This window comes from Colletotrichum chrysophilum (assembly GCF_026319265.1).
Source record: "Colletotrichum chrysophilum strain AFK26 chromosome Unknown scaffold_82, whole genome shotgun sequence".
In the NCBI taxonomy this organism is placed as follows: Eukaryota; Fungi; Ascomycota; class Sordariomycetes; order Glomerellales; family Glomerellaceae; genus Colletotrichum; species Colletotrichum chrysophilum.
This window is the reverse complement of record NW_026517369.1, coordinates 118693-137146: the sequence shown is the minus strand read 5'-3', so window position 1 is coordinate 137146 and position 18454 is coordinate 118693. Positions and strand designations below refer to the sequence as shown.

Genomic DNA, 18454 nt, shown 5'->3' with positions numbered 1-18454 from the left:
GTCAGCACCTGAAACGGGGCAAACGCTGCTCCATTGCCTCTTGTCCGCCTCTGTCGGTATTACTTTCACCAACCGCTCCGGTAAATCTGGTGCAGCGTCGAGACGGACAAACCCACACTTGATATCCGTATTCCAGATCGGTTGCTCAAGACGATGATCCTGCTTGTCCTTCCTTATGTAGATGGTACGATACTGCATGCGCCGTGTAGTGCTCCAGGGGAGATCCAATAAGCATGGGGGCTGCTTTGGTCGGATGTACTCATCACTAATAGCGGTCTGGAACAGAGGGATCGCAACGACTTTTCTGAAATCCGTCCCAATCTGACAGTCAAGCAGACCGTAGGCAAGCTTCTCAAGTTGGAAAAGAGGAAGCGTGATTCGCAGGCCTCGGCTCGTCATTTCAGGCACCGAGCTTGTTCCACCCATCGGTATGGCGGAAATGTTTGACCAGCAAGCGAAGTCTCTGGGACTCTGAGCGAGTAGCCTGTGATACTCAGGTCGATGTGAGACTTCTCGGTAGTACTCCTTGGAGTACTGAGTTTCTTGAGGGTCGGCGGATAGCAGGTGTATAACGCTATAATAAATCCGGAAACGCTTGTAGAACACATCCGAAGGTTCCTCTTTCAAGGTAGTGTCCAGCGGGCTCCACGCAAGAACGGATTCGTCAGTGTTGAGCTTTAGGAGCTCTAGCTGGAGCCTCTCAAATGCGCGATCGCCTTCTCCATAGAGAAGCGGCATGTTTACATTGAATATTCCCAGAAGCGCGTACGCCCTATCCTCGATCCTGGTAGTCTCTCTATAAGCTGCCCACGACATGCGGACGGCGATGCTCGCTGAACGAAAATCTTGTTCCCTACGAAGGTAAGAAATGGGGATATTTGTGATGGCATTGATATCAGCAGCTAAGGAGGAGCGGTCGCCAAATTGCCTCCAAAATTTGTCGTAGAACAGCACACGTTTGGGAGCGAGAAGCTCTTGCAAAGTCCAGCCTCTCGTGAACCAAAGGCTCTCCTTGAATTCGCCATCAACATCGGGCTGGCCCTCGTCCGCTGGACCTCTGCCTACGTCGTCAAGGTAGGCGTAACAAGTTGACGCATTCTCGTACCACCGGAACATAGAATTGATGGCTTCAGAGAGTTCAGCGCTGCTCGTCTTGTCGATGCAACAGGCGTCGATCCAGACATAGTCGAAGCCATGCTCCGCAGCCAAGACGCAGAAGCCGTTGACTTTGGCATATCCTCTCATGAGTTGATAAGCTGGAGCGCTGAGGTCTTGGAGAGTGACCTCTTCTTCGCCCCATCGATGAGAAAGTATCGCATACTTCGGGATGTTGTTGAAATACTGCTCCAACGTTCTGGTCTTGACGTTGAGAAGACGCATTTCCCATATCTTGAAGTGTTGAAGTTTCGAAGTTGCAATCGATGCAATGGAAGCGGCGTCAGCTACAGGTATACGCACTTTATAAAGTGGCTGGCTCTTGCAGCCTGCATACCTCATCAGGTGACAGGATTAGCATTGATTGATTGGTTTTGGGATGAGCTACCCGCTCGTTGCCTGCACGCTGTGCCGTAGGTACGCCATAGTGCCAACGGAGGAACTCAGAAACGGCTGCAAGTATCCAATCTGTTGACTCTCATGGTCAAGTTTATTGTCAAAACACTAATGAAGACAGACTCCCACAGTAACGTCATTCTACTCCAAGATGAAGGAGAGACATGCTTGATCGAAGTTGCCCTTCAGAAGGGAGTCACATGGGTGGGGTGGCGATGCGGGGGCAGTCGTTCATGCACTTTCGCACTGTCCTCGTACTGTCAGCCGACAAGCCCGTAGGCTGAAGCTATGCCAGCTGTCCCGAACATCCAACTTAAAGCAACCGTGGATGGCGATCACAAGATGAAGAAGACATTACTTCTTGTGTTTATCCACGGCTTCAAAGTATGTTTTCCTCGTCGGGGGGACTTCAACATGCAACCAGCTTCTGACACTTCACAGGGAGGTGACGACACCTTTGGGGACAAGGATGGCTTTACAGAGCAGCTCCGGGCCCAGCTCGCCGCCGCCCTCCCCAAAATCAATGTAAAGAATCTCGTGTACCCAAAGTATGAGACGCGCGGAGATCTGGGAGACTGCGTCAGCCGTTTCCGCGACTGGTGAGTTCCCTCGCTCCGTAGTATGCCAGGGTCGGTCACTGACACCCAGACCAGGCTCCTAGAAAAGGTCATCGACCTCGAGGTCGCAAACGCCACCCCGTCGCCGACGGTCGACCCGTCCGTTAGGATCGTGCTGATCGGCCACTCGATGGGCGGCATCGTGGCCGCCGAGACCGTCGTCGGGCTCACCTCCGAGCACCCCATCTACTCCGAGGACGGCGTCGAGAAGTCGGACAACCCGTCCACCTTCAACGGGCTCATGTTCCCCTACGTCCAGGGCGTGCTCGCCTTCGACACCCCCTATCTCGGCATCTCACCCGGAGTCGTCGCCCACGGCGCCGAGGGCCACTACAACACCGCGTCCGCCGCCATGACGCAGCTCAGCGGCCTCGGGACGGCCATCTGGGGCGCGAAGCAAGCCGCCTCTCCCGCGCAGAACAAAGCTCCCGTCGCGGCGCTTCCAGCACCACCAGTCAAGAAGGATCAGCAGCAGGCTGGCTGGGGATGGGGCAAGATTGCCATGGTGGCCGGCAGCGCGGCTGTTGCTGCGGCGAGCGCCGGGGCGGCATATTACAACCGCGAGCAGATCACGCAGGGGTTGACGTGGGCGACGTCGCACCTCGAGTTCGTCGGGTGTCTGGCCAAGGGCGCGGAGCTGCAGAAGAGGGTGCAGTACATGGTCAAGCTGAACCGGGAGCTCGGGGTCGGGTTTGCCAACCTGTACACCCGGCTTGGAAAGGCGGCGGGCAGCAAAGAGGTCAGTGTAGTCGGGACGGTGCTCGGCAAGGACCGCACGTTCTGCAACCTGCCCAAGAAGGGTCCTGCCGGGGTGTGGAATGAGGCAGTCAATGATATGGCTACCGACGAGACGTTGGCGCATATGAGTAAGTTGCCTGCTACCGACCGTGGAGCTGAGTACTGACGCCGCCGCAGACATGTTTGAGGCGAAGCAGAACCCTGGTTACGAGAAGCTGAAGCAGGATGCGGCGTCGCTGATCGTGCAGTGGACGACGAACGACTGGTACGAGACCAGCGAGGAGCCGAAACTGGCCATCACGGAAGCGGGAGAGAGTGCGACTGCTTGATGCACGAGAGGGTTTCTTTTTGATCTATATTATTACGAATGTTGCGCCTCCAGAGCAACGAAGGACGCGCTTTTAGATACCGGTTTTGTCTAAATCCATACCCACGTAGCCTCCAAATACCCACCTGTATTTTTTAACCTCGTCTTGCAATGCAATCACTGCGTCTTGGAGAGACCCAAGTCGTCGGCCTTCATCTGGCGCATGACCTTTCTCCTCTGCGCCATCATGTAGGTGTAGAGGATGTAGGAGCCTGCTGTGTGTCAGTTCGAGTCCTTGCATTTCTCTTGCGCAACCAACGTACCAGGAACGTAGATGGCCAGAACCATGTAGCCAATGGCCGGGAGCAACGGGTTAAGCTTTGCGTAGGGGCCGGTCGAAAGGTAGATCAGGGCGCACTCGCTGGTGATACCAATCGGGTACAGCACGAAAAAGGTGTTGTAGCGCAGCCAGACGAGGGGCTTGGGCTGGATACCGCTGAGGTTCAGGGCAAAGTATGAGTAGCGGATGACCTCGGTGACGCTCCACGCGAGGAGCATGGACGAGTACCAGGTGCTGCGAGCGAGGTGGGGGAACGGGTAGACGATGCCCCAGACGAGGACGAAGCGGCTGAGGACCTGCATCACCGTCGTGAAGACGGGGGCGCGGACGACTCCTGTACATGATTCCCGTCAGTTCTTGAAACAATTGGCTTGGGTCTTAGGGATACGCACCAAGCAGGGCGTGAAGGACCTCCATGGCGGCCAGAGTCTGCGTCCAGCGCGTCCAATCGCCGACGCCGAGGAAGACGAATTGAGGGCCGCGCATCGTGAAGAGGGCGACCGTCCTGCCGAGGACGACAGACCAGGCGACGGCCGAGACGAAGTTGTAGAAGATGAGGTACGCATTCTTCGCAGGCGAAGAGGGGCGCCTCTGGGGCTTCGTCGGGACTTGGTCGACCATGATTGCTTGCGGTTGGCAGCTGTGGTGGATTTGAGGTTTGTGTTGCGTGGTGATCGCAGGACTGCAGCTTTGGTGTTTTTGACTGCCAGCGGGATTGGAGAAGTTTGTTGAGGGAGGTTGAGCTGCAGCAAGGGTTTGGAGTTGGATCCTCTCCCATTCGCTCCCGTCCCACCCCTCCATCGGGGCCGAGGCTTCTTGGCTTCTCACCTGGGGGCCGCTGTTTCTGCAGGGCGGCCCACTGTACAAGGTACGCCGTAATGTCCGGTTTGGAGATACAGGGGTCGAGCTCGCTGCATTGTTCATCCCTTCAGAGCGCTGACAGCTGTGATTGTCTGACCACCCTGGTCATGGGGACAAATGAGTGTCAAGATGTGAGGACAGAAACAGCTGCGAGAATGTAATCGTAGACTTCGTTATCTATCAAGATACAGATGCGTTTTAAACCCCTTGCTATGCTGAAAAGCAAACCCACACACTCATTAAGACAGGACATGGAAGAACATTGCCGACATGATAAACACCGGCACCCAGAAGACCAGGGCCCTGGACTGGGCGAGCAACAGCCCAGGCGCCGTGCCGTTGTGCAACATGACGACTTGACCAAAGTCGTGCGCGGAGTCGATGCTGCAGACGACCTGGCACTGTCCATCGCCGTCGCGACGCGCCAGCTTGCCCTGGGGTCCGTGGGCGTGCTGCGAGTTGACGGCACCGCGCCTTGTGACGGTGGTGGGGGAGTCAGTGGTGTTGAAGACCAACTCGAGCCATTGCACCTGCAAGACGGCCGAATTGCCGACTTCCATCACGCCAGACCATGATCCACCATCGCTCCAGGAGTTGATCATAACACGGCTGGGATCGCGGGGAACCTGGAACTTGATGGTCGAGACCTTGTGGCCGTCAACAAGCCAGACACTCTGCTCCGAGTCCCAGTCCAGGCGGTGGATGGCCCAGTCGCGCCAAGAGACAGGCACCGTGCCGTTCTGGGTCGACTGGTCGATGGTGTTACCGCTATCGTCAAACGAGGGCTGGTTCGTGTACTGGATCCTGTTGTCGGGGTCCTTGGTCAGGACTTCGATATCGGCCTCCTGAACGTCGGCGTACTTTTCGGCTTCGCGGTAGGTGAACAAGGCCGTGCAGGCACCTGGGTCGCCGATGGTGCGGGCAAACATGCGGACCGAGACGAAGTGGTAGCCCATCGAGACAGACTCCATCTCGGCAGAGGTCTGGAAGTCCTTGAGACGCGCGGTGCGGAAGCTCATGTAGGTGTCCGACTGGGGATTGGAGTCGGTGTTCTTCTCGATATAGATGTTATTGGGAGAGTTGACCATGCTGATGGTGGCATCGTTGCCGCTCCTGCCCCTGTTGCCGCTGTTGTTCCAGCTCTGGATAGACCATATTGACGTCCATGCATCGGAGTTGAAGTAGTCTGATGTTACCGAGGCGTTGCCGCTGTCGTTGTAGCTGGTGATGATGTCAGGGACACCGGCGTACTGGCCGAGGTTGCGGAAGTCGTAGAACAGATGGTTGGTGAAGTAGCTCTCTGAGGTGTTGGTGAGGAAGCAATTGCAGACATCATCCGCCACGACAGGGTGGTCGTCAGCCACAGCCAGAGGCAGGAGGGCGAGGGCCAAGCCCAAAATAGATGACCTCGTTGACGGCATGGTTGTGTTTGTCTGTGAGAGTGAGTGGCGTGCGGCTCTGTCGGGGACGGGATGAAAGAGAGAACGCGGGGATGGGATGATTTAAAAAGAAGAGGTGCCAATCCATCGTTGTCTTGGCCTGGGATGGTGTTGCCGTAAACACATCCCCAAGCAACGGCGCACCGGAATGTGAGACGTGATCGTGCGTTGTTGTTGCCTCCAAATGTCATCGAGCCACTAGCTGGCCAGACCATCGCCCCGGCCGAACAAAAGCATAGCAGATCGAGTGACCAACAGGTAGAGAGCTACTGGGGATCGCGCGAGATCCCTACGAAAACGGCGTCGGGAGCTCCTTGGCTAGCGGCCACTTGGTCGCCATGATTTGAAAACGCTGCAGAGAGTTCAGGCTTAGCGTCAAGAGTGAGCTGTTGCAGCGGCCAGCGCGACTGGGCAATGGCGATCCCGTCGTACCCGTTAGGGACCGGGCGGGAATCTTGGAAGCGGCGGAGGGGAGAGGAACGGAGAAATGAGCCTTGACTAAGAGGAGGAGCAATTTGGCACACCAAGCCAACCTAAACGGCCGGATGCGGTGTTTGTTGCTCAGTCGCTCATTTACCCAAGGTTAGCGTCGTCTCGTGGAGCTTTCCGTGTCGCTCCAGACTCCTAGGCGGCGGGTAACAGGGACGACGGCGGCACGGGTGTCATTGAGCTATTTGTGGGTTGTAACGGGAGGCCTGCGGTGGCATTTGGAGGCTGTGCGAAAGGAGGTCATGACCGTGGACTGCAACGCTATCTCTGAAGGGCCGATGTCCTTGTTGTGATGAGAGATTGATGAGAGATGTAAATGAGAGGATCTGACGCTGCTAGCTCGCGAGAGGTCAGTGCGGTACGATGCTCGTGGCCATGTGGAGGTAGAGTGTTTTGTCCAATCAGGAGGGAGGACTTCGCCCCTGTCAACCCAATCCACGACTTACACCAGCTGCAGGGCTTAGAGCAGGCGGCGATGATGATTTCGTGAGGAGGAGTAAGGGTGGGCTTTGTTTCTAGTTGTCTTATTACAACATGAATGAATTTGAGTCTAGGGTTTTTCAAAGCTAAGCTTCCCCGAAACCTCGATTTGATCTTACATGATTGAGCACCGAAAGCCTCCAAACCCCAACCAGCCTAGAACTGTTCACTCCGTTACAAATACCTAAGTCATGAAGAAAACCACTTTTGAACTCCAAATCCCCATCAAAGTCGCCCCATATTTTGTTTATCCGCCGGGCATTGCTGCCGTCTACCATGTCTATATAGAGCTCGAAGGAGCAGCCCTCTGGCTACTCACATTTAGGAGACTATGGAGGCCTGGGCCAAAGCAGTTTGTGACGTGCCCTTGCTGTGTCCCAACGTCGCTTCTTGTCTTCCTCGCGACGTAAAGCCTCAGGTCTTCCTGTGAGAGGCAGTGCAGCAATTTTCTTGACTACCAAAGACCTCCTCACGCGCTCCTTCTTAACTGCCTCGAAATTGAACACATTTTGCGATGCGACTATGAAACTGTTAGTGATGTTCAATGTAATTGCAAGGGAATTGCTTACTATCCCGCAGGAACTCTTGCTCCAATTCGTCCAAGTCATACAATCCCTCTTCGATGACACGGACACCACAAAGCAGAGAGATGCCCTCCACCGAATCGATGTCGAAGGACGATTCAAAATGGTTGGCAAATATGTTCTGTTCAAAGAGATAATCTTTGCTCAAGATGACATCCGCAGGCAGGCCATCTAGCACGTGAAAGTCGCATCGCACAGGGCTCTCCCCAATCCTCCACGTTGCATTCTTGACAATGCCACACGTCCACGTTCTTGAACCGTCTGCAAGCTCAACTTCAGTGCGGTCATTTCTTCCGGAACTCATGGAAAGGCCATGGGATAGCACACGATCTAAAGAAACCAGCATCAGGTCGGAGCCAGTGTCTGCGAGTGCCGTCGTCACTTGATTATTGAAAGCGCCTAGAATACGTTGCCTTTCTTCGCCGAGAAGCCTCAGCCGGAATCTGGATGAACGAAAGACCTTCGTAATGCGGTGCATGGATGTTGTGAGGGTTTTGGTAGCCCTCAAGAATCGGCTCCCCAATACGAAGTCGTTGGAAGAACCCGGCAAAATCCAGCACGTCAAGCTGTGAGGTTTGGGGTCATTTGCAAACTTCCAAAGCACTTCGATCATTCCTGTGGATTCAACAGTCTTCTGATTTGCGAGAGTGATCGTCTTTTCCGTGCCAGCTGCCGGTTTCTGACCCAGCTTGGAAGCGAAATGGGATGATATGATGCACTCATCCGAGCCAGTATCGGGTGAGGCTTCTGTGCGTATCCCGTTGACGGTTCCTTCGACCACATAATCTGTAGAACTTGATGAGAAATGGCCTTTCCTTAGCCGCTTCGCCGGCGGTTTCGTCGGTCGTGGTGACGGGTCCAACATGGCGCGTGCAGCTTCAACTTCTAGAGGGAGTGCGCAAATCCAGCCAATTTGATATTGACCATTCTTGGCCGATGCCGACTCGGCATTCTTTCCTTGGCCTTCTGGGGGTATTTCGTCATTGTCGGCGGTCCGCAGGTGTACGCTGTAGGCCTGTGATTCCATTGTGTCTGAGCTGGTAATAAGGGCGCGAATCTTCTCATCCCGACGTGCTTGCTCTTGGGTTCACAATAAAATACACATATCAACAGAGTAGGTAGGGTTCGAATGTAGGCATGATGCCATAAGACATTCTCCAACAAAGAAAAGGATGACTGGGCGGGAAGTTTCGCTAGTTGAAGGAATATGCGGGGAGTATCGAGAAGATTTCAGCAGTGACACGTCGAGCAGTTATATAATTTCTCTCGGCAAATCAGGCGCTCCATGAATTATATGTCAGGCAGACTCGCTGCCAGTTTCGCATGACCAGCCGTCCAATGAACGTTCTCGCAGAACGTCCTGATGCATCAAAGCCTCAAGAAGTGCACTTTCGAATGCCACGTCAGCAAGTCGGTGTGACAGTGATGCAAAGATAAGGTGTGATTGGCGGCTTCAGCTCGTGTTAGGCAGAAGGCAGGATGGTCACTGCTAGCCGATGGGTTCAGATGTATAAGTGGTTGTTCTCCTGCGCTTCAAATGTTAAATCTCTCGACACCCAGGTACACCCGAAGATCGTTTGGCGAGGTACCTGGTTCAGGGCAACTTATCATTTCAAATGGAAACTTTTGTCGACATGTGTGTGGTTCTTGTTCACAAGAAGGAGCTGACGTGGTCGACGATTTTCAAAGTCACCACTATCTTTTAACTATCTGCAATCTAAGCCAGTGCTATGGCAAACTTAAAGATTGGGTACGCCGAAGCTGCGAATTGGATGGCACGAGACGTAGACAATGAAACATTGATCTATCGCCGATTCGATGAGCTGGCTACCCGGAATTTGCTGTATCTTCAGTCCGAGATGCTGAGTATTGAACACCAGCTTAGCGAGCTTGATAAAGAAGATGCGGAAGACGAAGACATGGACTGGCAGATGGTAGTATGCGATTGGGAAAAGTTAGGCGACCTCGTATATTCATCACAAGCTAGTACGGCAAGCAACATACAGACGTCAAAAGCAAAAACACGCGCGGATTTGATCAAGAAGTTACGTCAAAAATTGGAAGAATACTGTGAGCCAATACCGCTAACCTGTCCTGGATCTTGCCGGTAAACTTATATTTACCTAGACAGAGCTTTACTTCGCCAGAGCGAGATCGCAAAGCTGAAAAGACCAAATAATCGTGTCCTTGGTGCCTTCAAAGCATGGTTCACGGGAGTAAGTGAACTCAGCGGAAGAGAAACGGAAATTCTCAATAACGACGGTGACCTTGTCGCCCTAAATCCCGCTCAAGAAACAGACTTTTTGTTAGAATATCTCAGAAGGAAATGGCCCATAAAGGTGAGTGTAGACGTACCGACGTAGGGACGATTGACTTACACATTTCCAGGCAGACGCTAGAGAGAACGGAGTCAGGATAGGAAGATACGAGGAGCATTCAATATCAATCGCAGTCGCGGTCATCAGCACCCTCATCGCAGCCATTCTCCTGATAGGATCAATAACAGGGCTCTATTTCGTTAAAAACGACGCTGCCAAGCTCGGTCTCATCGCATTCTTCACGTCCCTATTCGCCCTCAGCGTTGGAGTAATGACGAATGCGCGGAGGGCCGAGATATTTGCTGGAACAGCAGCGTAAGTCACGTCTCATCACCACGTGAGATATCAAACTGACGTCCCTTTAGATACGCCGCGGTGTTAGTAGTTTTCGTGAGTGGTGACCTCTCGAGTTCGCAAGGGTCATGAAAAGGGGTGAATCTCCGGCCTGCCTCGAAGCCTAGCAAAATAAAAAGCAGACAAGGTCAATAAATCAAAAAGAATTCCCACTACGAGATTCGAACTCGTGTCCCCGCGGTGAAAGCGCGATATGCTAAACCTCTGCACCAAATGGGAGGTTCTATTCATTGTTGAAAGGAGCAAGAGGAACGACAGTAATGGAGCTCTCTGGAGGCGGGACGTGCAATCAGACCAGAGAGGTTGCGGTGAATTCGTTTTCATTCGTTTGCTTCCTGTCATGGATGCCTAGCCGGGCTGCACTTGCCCGAGACACCCTCACGTAACCCCCACAGTGAACTCCTCTAGCAGCGTCAACTCGTTAAACTCCTCAATGAGCCTGTCCACCCTCGCCGCTTCCCGATCCCTCACGGCCAGGTTGAGATCCGTGACGAACAACCCTGTCGGGGCTACCGACTGTCCGCTGCTCTTCTGGCTGTCCGTCGCTCGAAACTCTTGCCATATCGCATACCCCTCCGCGGCATTCAGCGTCCCCTTCTTGACCGCCATGCCCAGCAGGCCCTGCGCAATCACTCCGGCGACGGCGAAGGAACGGTAGAGACCCAGGTAAGCATAGATGCATTTGAAAAAGTAGTGGCGTCCGTCGGGATCGCTTGCGTCGTTTGCCGCGGCGTTTGCCACGTGCATGAGGGCTATGTGCCAGAAGATGGAGTAGGTCCTTTGAGGTAGTGTCATGTAGGTGTCTACCAGGCCTTTGAGCTGCTCGAGAGAAGCAGCAAATATGGACGGTACGGCTGGCGCAGATGGCGACCATGAGTTGATCGTGTGTTGCTGCTTGGTGGGGATGAACGGCCGGAAGAGGTAGAGGATCGTGCCGTGGAAGAGCATACTACAGACGGTGAGTCTTGGCTACGTGCGGCCTCAGCTAGGGGGTGACGTACTGGCAAACGAGCACATGGCCAGGGCTGTGCTCATTACGGGTTACGCCCTCGGGCAGGTTGGCTGCCCATGACAGCAGTTTTTGGTATTTTTGCAGGGCGAACCCCTTGGCGGCCTTTCCAGGGCCGGTGTCATGCTGGTAGTACCACGTCAATCGTGATGAGATGACCCATAACTCGCAAAGAGCTGCGAATGTCGCTGCCCCTCGTGGTGGTTCGCTTCTTTTCCTACGAGAACCAGAGGCCGCGGAGTCGGGAGGACTCTCGCTTCTCGTACCAGCATGTACGATGGGATCCTTCCCAGGTATTGGAAGAGCTGGCGGATACTCGGTAGTAGCTGGCAGATAGAATTGTGACGCCATGCTATTCCCACTATTAGGGAACACTCTCGTCGCAAGGGTGGTCTTCTCCGAGACTCACCTCAGATTGCTGAAGACCCCCCAGGCGACCTGTGCTTTCGCCCTTGCGTCTTCCTCGGAGAGTTTGCCGAGGTCTTCGGTGGTGCAGGAATCAGGAGTGCCGAAGAGCTTCATGCGTTTTGCCATGGCTGCCGTGTCTTTGATGTACTGAACGTCGAGCTCGCCGTCGCCATTGCAGCCCACAGACTGAATGAGGAAAGCCAGGGCGGCAACAGTCGTCAGGGAGTCTTCTCGATCTGCTCGCCATAACCTATCTGCTTCTGCTTGGAACTCGCGGCTCCAGCCAGAGGCGGCAGGGTCGTATGCCGCATAGGCTTGCTACTCAGGGGTCAGCTGTGGTTAGACTGGAAAGGGATGCCGAGACTAACGCAAGCAAAGGCGAGAAGGGCGCTGACGAGCAGCGGAGAGCAGAACTGGTATTCGTAGTGGGTGAGATCATGCACAAACAGTTCGGTGTCAAACAAGCCTAGAATGGCATGGTCCGTCTCGAGGTAAAGTGAGATGACATTCGCAGCAACATCGCTTGGTATGGACACGGCCGTCCAGTGTGTGATGTCGAGATCTTTCAGGCGCGAGTCGGTCTGAATTGGAGGAGGGCGGATAGACTCAACCGAGAAGACGCTGGACGTGCTCGACGGAAGGACCATGGACTCGTTGGAGGTTTCTCCCGATGAAGAACCGGCCACGGACACGTTGCTGAATACCGTGCTCGGTTCAGGCGATGACGAGGCCGAATCAGATGCTTCAGTGATCCGACGCATTTTGGACGGTCTGGAGTCTGTGCTCTCTGGACTAGAGAACCGAGGGGCGTTTCCTGAAATAGGATACGCAGTCGGATAGTCTCTCATGAGTTCAAACTCGACATTGGTGTGCAGCTGAGGCAGAAAGCGTCGAGGATCAAGGCCTGACGGGGTGATGGAGCGGAGAGGAGCGTTTGGGTCGACTGCGAACTTGAATTCCTTCACAGTCCTCGCCATGGCCTCTGGTGACATGTAGCTAAGCTGGGCCAACATTGACTCGAGAGCGTGGTTTTTGCGCTTCTGGACCTCATTCTCGCGCTTGTTAGCTTCATTCTCGGCTTTGAGAGCCTGGTTCTCGCGCTTGAGAGCCATTGCGGGCGTCTCCTTTTCGTCTACACTGACATAGGCGCATGCCACGTTTAGCTCGACACACGATGAACATGCAGGTCTCTTGCCATCGCACTAAAGGTAGATCTGTCAGTTGACTTGGAGAGGAAAACTACGGGGCGGCCCGGTGCTTACAGCCTTTTTCTTGGCACGACAGGCATTGCATGCAACTTTTGTCGCTGTGGCACGTTTTCGAGAGGGGGCAGGCGGTGGACGTGATAGAGCTGGAAGGGGGGTTTTTGGGGCAGGAAGCAATCGACGGAGGCTCTGGTCAGGCATGACTCCGACTGGGTTTGCATCGATGCCCTCGGCTGGGTCGGGGAGTTGCTGCTTCAACAGCAGTGCTCGTACGACTTGGGAAGGGGTTCACGATGGAGCGAATTCGCCCAAGGTACCAGAACGGGCTTCAGTCGTCGTGATGGGGAAAAGAGGGGTATTTGGCAAGAGGGGAGGCAGCATAATAACCGAGGGGGCGAGCAGAAACAAAGAACACACGATCGTCCGTATACCGCGCAGGATAGAACCCGTGTCGATAAGCTCCAACTGACGCAGACATTGGCTGGGACGATCCAACGACGGCGAGGATTTGCGGCTCCCCGCGCAAGATCATCAGCGGTGGTGCGGACGATGCGGCGGACGAGGCGGGTGATGGCGGAGATGAAGGGCGGGCAGAAAGAAGACGGTGAGACTAAGAGGGCGGCAGAGGCTCAACGGTTTGGGAGGGAGTGAGACGTCGGCGTAGGAGAGATGACAGCAGGTCAATCGTCAAACAGAGAGGACGGCAACCATCAAGAGGAAGGAAAGGCAGAGGCAGAGGCAGAAGAAAGCTCTGTTCAGCTGGCTGGGTGCAGTGTGAGTGTGGTAGTAGTAGGGCAAACCAGAGTGACAGAGACAGACAGACAGACGAAGGAGAGAATCCGATCCGTCCCTGGAAAAGACCGGACGTAGCTCCGTCGACTTCCATCAGGTTCCGACCAGTGAGTGTGATTTTAATCTGCCCACCTCTGTCGTGCCGTCTTTCGAGTCTTGCATTGCCTGCCGTGTACCAATGGAAGGCATGCGGGCAGCAACAGGCCAGGCCAGGCCGTACAGTGTTGCAGTCTGTCTCTACATTACCAGGTAGGCGGGCTCTGCGGGCAGCAAATCCATCCGTCAGACCCAACCCGACTACAACTGCCCATCCCACTCCCGCCCGCCTTCCCTCGTCCACTTTCCGTAAGGTATTGCCACCAGCCAGAGAGAGGTCTAGGTCTGGGTCTGGCCAGCAGAGTGCGTGCCTGCAGCAGCTGTGCGGTCCATCGTCACTTTTGGACTAGGCTCTGACAAGAAAAGGACACTGGCCCCACACGGTGCCACTAGATTCGCTGCGTCGGTCTCGGCACAGTGCGCACAGACAGTGCCAAAAGTGGTGCTGTGGTGGCCGTATGCCCCCTAACCCTGGCCATCCTTCACCTGGAGCCTTCCAGGTTGAGTGCTCTGGCTGGCTGGCCTGGAGGGGGCCTTGGGCCTTGGGCCTTCCCCTGTCCGTCCACCCAGCCCGCCGTCAGTTCACAGGATTGCAACTGCGGAACCCCATACGGCCCATCACCGGCGCGGCTTCTTCCTTGTATCCAAATTTCAGGTGATGCACTCATCCGAGCACTGGGTCTGCGCGACCTGCCAACCAACCTCAATCTCTGCCTTGTCTTCTCCCACCACCCCCAGCACGCGCGCGCACTCTCCGATTCCGTTCGTCGACCTCTTCACCACCAAGCTATGAGGGTCCAGCCAGATCGACAGACTCTTGTTACTCGGTGACAGACAACTGACTTACTTCGCGACGCACCATCGAATTAAACCCTGCATTCCATCTCCCTTTGAAACCATGGCGTCAGAGTCGCCGCGACCCGCCTCCCCGCGCGAGGCTGATCCCGAGCAGAGCACGCCTGCGGATGCCCCGGCCGACGACAAACGAAGCTCCTCTGCATCGCCAGACGATTCTCGCGACAGCCGCGACGACGACAAGGCTGCCGCGAGTTCCCCAGAGTCCGGCGAGGCCAGCGAGGGCGCGTCCCCCGCGACCGCCGACGACAAGGCCCCTGCCGGCGACGACGATGCGCCGCCTCTTCCCGACGAAGCCCCGCCGCTGCCCTCAGGGCCGCCTCCTGCCGCCGAAGACGACGGCTGGGACTTCCAGTGGGATCCCACCTCCAACGCGTACTTCTTCTTCAACCGCTTCACGGGCAAGACGCAGTGGGAGAACCCGCGCGTGCAAACCGGCGCCGCCGCGGCCTCATCCTCAACCGACACGGGAGCAGCTCCCGGCACCACCGCGACCGCCGCGCCTCTTCCATCAGGCCCTCCGCCCCTACCAGCAAACGACCGACCCGCCGCGGGCGGCTACAATCCCGCCATCCACGGCGACTACGACCCGACCGCGTGGTACGCGCAGGGAGACAAGGCGAACGAGGACGAGGCGCAGCAGACCGCCGCGCTCGCGGAACAAAACTATGGCGCAATGGCACAGTTCAACCGCTTCACCGGGCAGTTCCAGGCGGCGGGCGACGGGCCGGACCGGCACTCGGACGAGGCCAAGAGCAGACGGCAGATGAACGCTTTCTTCGACGTCGACGCCGCGGCCAATTCCCACGACGGGCGCAGTCTCAAGGCCGAGCGCAGCGGCAAGAAGCCTACGAAGCAGGAGCTCAAGCAGTTTAAGGAAAAGCGACGCGCTAGGAAGGAGGAGAAGCGCAGGGCCTGGCTGCGGGATTGAACGAGACGACACGCAACGGGGGTTTTTGTTTCTACGGTCTTTGGTTTGCAAATTTGCTTTTGAAAAATATCTTGGCTCACACATGGAACGGGGGTTTGGTGGAGAACTCTTCACTGGGCGGCGTTGCGAGAGGCTATCGACGGGATTGCCTTGGGATTTGCATTTCTACACTCTACGCCCGTTTCTCACGCGGGATACGCTTTACATACTCCGAGAATAGTCAACGGCCTCGTGGCCCTGGATACTGCGATTTCACAGTGTCGTGTAAACAGAATACAGCTTAGACCATGGAGTCGCGAGCTCGCACATTTTTTCCTCAAATTATATACCCTGACTTCACAAGTCGAAATGCTGGAATCTCCCTCGGGGGTATCATGCCCATCTGCACTTGAAATGACACGAAATAAAAAGACGGTCTGGCCTACTCTTCATCCTCCTCCTCATCGTCATCTAAATCCATGTTCAAGTGGACACTCTCGTCGTCACTATCGTCGTCACCCGCCTCATCGGGCTTAGCAACCGGCTCGGGCACCACGGCCCGCTCCACCTTCCTCTCCACGCTCTGCCTCTTGGGCGGGCTAGTGTCGCTGTCGTTGAGCTTGCGCTTCTGCGCGGACGACACCGCGAAAGGGTTCGCGACCTCCGCCGGCGCGGCGTTGGCGCCCTTGGACGTCTTGAACGGGTTGCTGTCGTCGTCGTCGGCGGCGACGACAATGGTCCCAGCCGCCGCGGATGCGTCCTTCATCTCCTCGTCCTGCGCGACCTCGATCTCGGAGACGATCTCCTCCTCGCCGTCCTTGGCGGCTTCCTCGGCCTCGAGCTCCGCGAGCGTCGCCGTCGCGTTGGCGCCGAAGTCGTCGGCGGGAGTGGGTGTCTGCGTCGCGGTGCGGATGTTGGAGCGCAGGATCTCGACGCCCTTGTCGTTGGGGTACTGCTGCGAGAGGTAGGGGAGGATGCTGGGGTACATGGCGCCGGCCTGGTTGACGTAGGGGTTCAGGACGCTGGCGAGCATGGCGTCCTTGTTGCGGGAGAGGATGGCGGTCTGGTCGAGGAGGCCGCGCAGGCCGGGCTTGAGGTGCTGTTGGGGCAGGTGGGAAAGGAGGCTGGTGAGGAGGGTCTCGGCAGCGGCCAGATGGTCCTTGGACAAGCTGGGTTTTGAGGACGACTGGGCATCCGATGTTTGCGAGGGGAGGAAGAGGTCCGCGTTTGCCGCGATGCCGTTCTTCTTGGTGTCTGCTCCGTTCTTGGTGGCCGCCTTGGTCTCCTTGACGTAGCCTGTCTCCTGTTGGATGTCACGGCAGCAGGCGAGGATGATGACTCCGAGAGTCTCGACGGTGAGCTTCTGCAGGCCGGGACCGCAGACGGGGAGGGTCTCGTTGAGGAGCTTGTAGGCGGCGAAGCGCACTGAGGGGATGTTGATGCCGGATTTGAAGACGAGGAGGAGGTTGTCATAGATTTCTGGGGCAAGAGGGAGGGAGTTGTTCTCGAGTCTTTGGACCAGAACCAACAAAACATCGAGCGCAGCAACGTGAATGTCCGGCATCACGGCCCATAGCTCCTCCTTCTCTTCTCTACCAACGGCGGCCTGCGTTTCGAGGGCCTGGTCCCAGGATTGCGACTTGGAATTGCGGCTGATCAACGAGACTCTGGAGACCACGTCCAACAAGGCACCGACGGGCACGGTGACAGATGCTTTCGTAGTGTAGCGAAGGGAATCTGTGAGGTACTCGAGGAGACCGACAAGTCTATCGCGGCCCGCCGAAATCCCGGTCCAAGGGGGCAGCTGGGCTGCTCCTTCGGCTCCAGCAGGAGAGGCGTCAAAGTCAACCTTGGAGCGGGTGTAAGGGGCAGATGATTCCCACGACTCCTGCACCGCGCGGAAAACCTGGTCGGCGCTGGAATGGAAGTCCTTTCTCAGCTCCTCGACTAGCTTGTTCCAGTCATCAGTAGGTCCCGTCTTGCCGGCGGTGGTGAAATGGAGCGAAAGCGCCAGGTGTCTGCTGGCGCGGCGGAGAGGCTGGGGGATGGTGATCCCATCCGAGGAAGTTGGCGCCAGGTAAGGCCGGATGGCAGTCCTGGTCTGGCCGTTGAAAGGGCGTGACGTGGTCGGGTACAGAGGGATGAGAGTTGAGAACGCATCCAGGATGGTCTCGACAACAACAAGAGGCGTCTTGAGGCGCTGGCCAGCTGGCGGGAGCTTGATCAGCTGCAAGCATGCGTTAAAGAAGGTTGGGATGGTGGGTGTTGCGATTTCTCTGGTGAGAGTCTGGTAGTCGTGGATGAGGGAGTATATCCTGACGAGAGTGACAATCGCGACCTCCTTTACTGGGAAGGGGTCGTTCTTCTGTGAACTGTCAGCGATTGAACCTACGGACATCCAACTCTACTAACCTGTATCATAGCCAAGAGGCTGCGAACCCAAGGACCAGACTCCTTGAGACACTCCCATCCGCCGACATCAACGACCGCCTTTACGAGAGTTGCGCCAGTGAAGCGTCCCATGGCGCTCTTGCCATTGAGAAGAGTCGTGATGATGGTCCTCAACTTGTGGACTAGAGACGCCGTCTCGGATGAGGCGGCGCCCTTGGACTTTTGGTCTTGGGGCGCAGAGAGAACATCTTTGCAGCGGAGGACGTGGTTGATGAAGGCCGGGATCGAATGAGGCAACTGGGCAGGTGGTGTTGAGGTCAGGCGGCGGCAGAGCACCTTCAGATCGGGGGGGAGGGACATTTTGACTGCACCGCAGACACAGGAAAAGATAAAATGACCCAATTGAGTCTCCAAGACAGTTTTCGAGGCCTGCCGACTCGATAAATGATGAGCACTGTCTTCGTTTCACAGGCTGTTGATGCTGAATGAAACTTTTTTTTCTGTAAGTGAAAAAGGTACATTTCACATGTACCGTCGACTCCACTGTTGCTGTCTTCTGATTGGACACAAGAGACTCCCTGGTCTGTTATGTAAGGGGCATAACGAGCACAAAGATACAATGGTACAAAGAGGCCTTTCACAGGCTCGACTGGCACTGACAGGATCCCCTGATCTTCACCCGTTTACTGGCCCGTGCTCCCTCCAGGGAC

The 18454-nt window shown here is 55.9% G+C and overlaps 7 protein-coding genes and 1 non-coding gene across 8 annotated transcripts; 2 read left to right on the top strand and 6 right to left on the bottom strand.

Moving 5' to 3' along the window:
- Positions 1-265: 265 nt before the first annotated feature.
- COL26b_008962 (uncharacterized protein) lies at positions 266-1380 on the bottom strand (the record flags this gene model as incomplete). The annotated part of the gene is made up of 2 exons (XM_053181705.1): positions 266-276; positions 327-1380. The coding sequence occupies 2 exons, from the start codon at positions 1378-1380 to the stop codon at positions 266-268; spliced, it is 1065 nt and encodes a 354-aa protein (XP_053034353.1).
- A 513-nt stretch (positions 1381-1893) lies between these two features.
- COL26b_008961 (uncharacterized protein) lies at positions 1894-3235 on the top strand (the record flags this gene model as incomplete). The annotated part of the gene is made up of 4 exons (XM_053181704.1): positions 1894-1935; positions 1993-2150; positions 2205-3034; positions 3084-3235. The coding sequence occupies 4 exons, from the start codon at positions 1894-1896 to the stop codon at positions 3233-3235; spliced, it is 1182 nt and encodes a 393-aa protein (XP_053034352.1).
- Positions 3236-3390: 155 nt separating this feature from the next.
- On the bottom strand, positions 3391-4174 carry COL26b_008960 (uncharacterized protein; the record flags this gene model as incomplete). The annotated part of the gene is made up of 3 exons (XM_053181703.1): positions 3391-3485; positions 3537-3887; positions 3946-4174. 3 exons carry the CDS (start codon positions 4172-4174, stop codon positions 3391-3393), a joined length of 675 nt encoding a protein of 224 aa, XP_053034351.1.
- A 479-nt stretch (positions 4175-4653) lies between these two features.
- On the bottom strand, positions 4654-5835 carry COL26b_008959 (uncharacterized protein; the record flags this gene model as incomplete). Its single annotated transcript, XM_053181702.1, has 1 exon — positions 4654-5835. One exon carries the CDS (start codon positions 5833-5835, stop codon positions 4654-4656), a length of 1182 nt encoding a protein of 393 aa, XP_053034350.1.
- Positions 5836-10224: 4389 nt separating this feature from the next.
- COL26b_008958 lies at positions 10225-10297 on the bottom strand. Its single transcript has one exon. It is a non-coding gene; the product is annotated as a tRNA-Glu (tRNA).
- Positions 10298-10456: 159 nt separating this feature from the next.
- On the bottom strand, positions 10457-12607 carry COL26b_008957 (uncharacterized protein; the record flags this gene model as incomplete). The annotated part of the gene is made up of 4 exons (XM_053181701.1): positions 10457-11027; positions 11080-11439; positions 11497-11813; positions 11864-12607. The coding sequence occupies 4 exons, from the start codon at positions 12605-12607 to the stop codon at positions 10457-10459; spliced, it is 1992 nt and encodes a 663-aa protein (XP_053034349.1).
- Positions 12608-14486: 1879 nt separating this feature from the next.
- On the top strand, positions 14487-15374 carry COL26b_008956 (uncharacterized protein; the record flags this gene model as incomplete). Its single annotated transcript, XM_053181700.1, has 1 exon — positions 14487-15374. The coding sequence occupies one exon, from the start codon at positions 14487-14489 to the stop codon at positions 15372-15374; it is 888 nt and encodes a 295-aa protein (XP_053034348.1).
- Positions 15375-15795: 421 nt separating this feature from the next.
- On the bottom strand, positions 15796-18104 carry COL26b_008955 (uncharacterized protein; the record flags this gene model as incomplete). Its single annotated transcript, XM_053181699.1, has 2 exons — positions 15796-17718; positions 17766-18104. 2 exons carry the CDS (start codon positions 18102-18104, stop codon positions 15796-15798), a joined length of 2262 nt encoding a protein of 753 aa, XP_053034347.1.
- Positions 18105-18454: the final 350 nt, after the last annotated feature.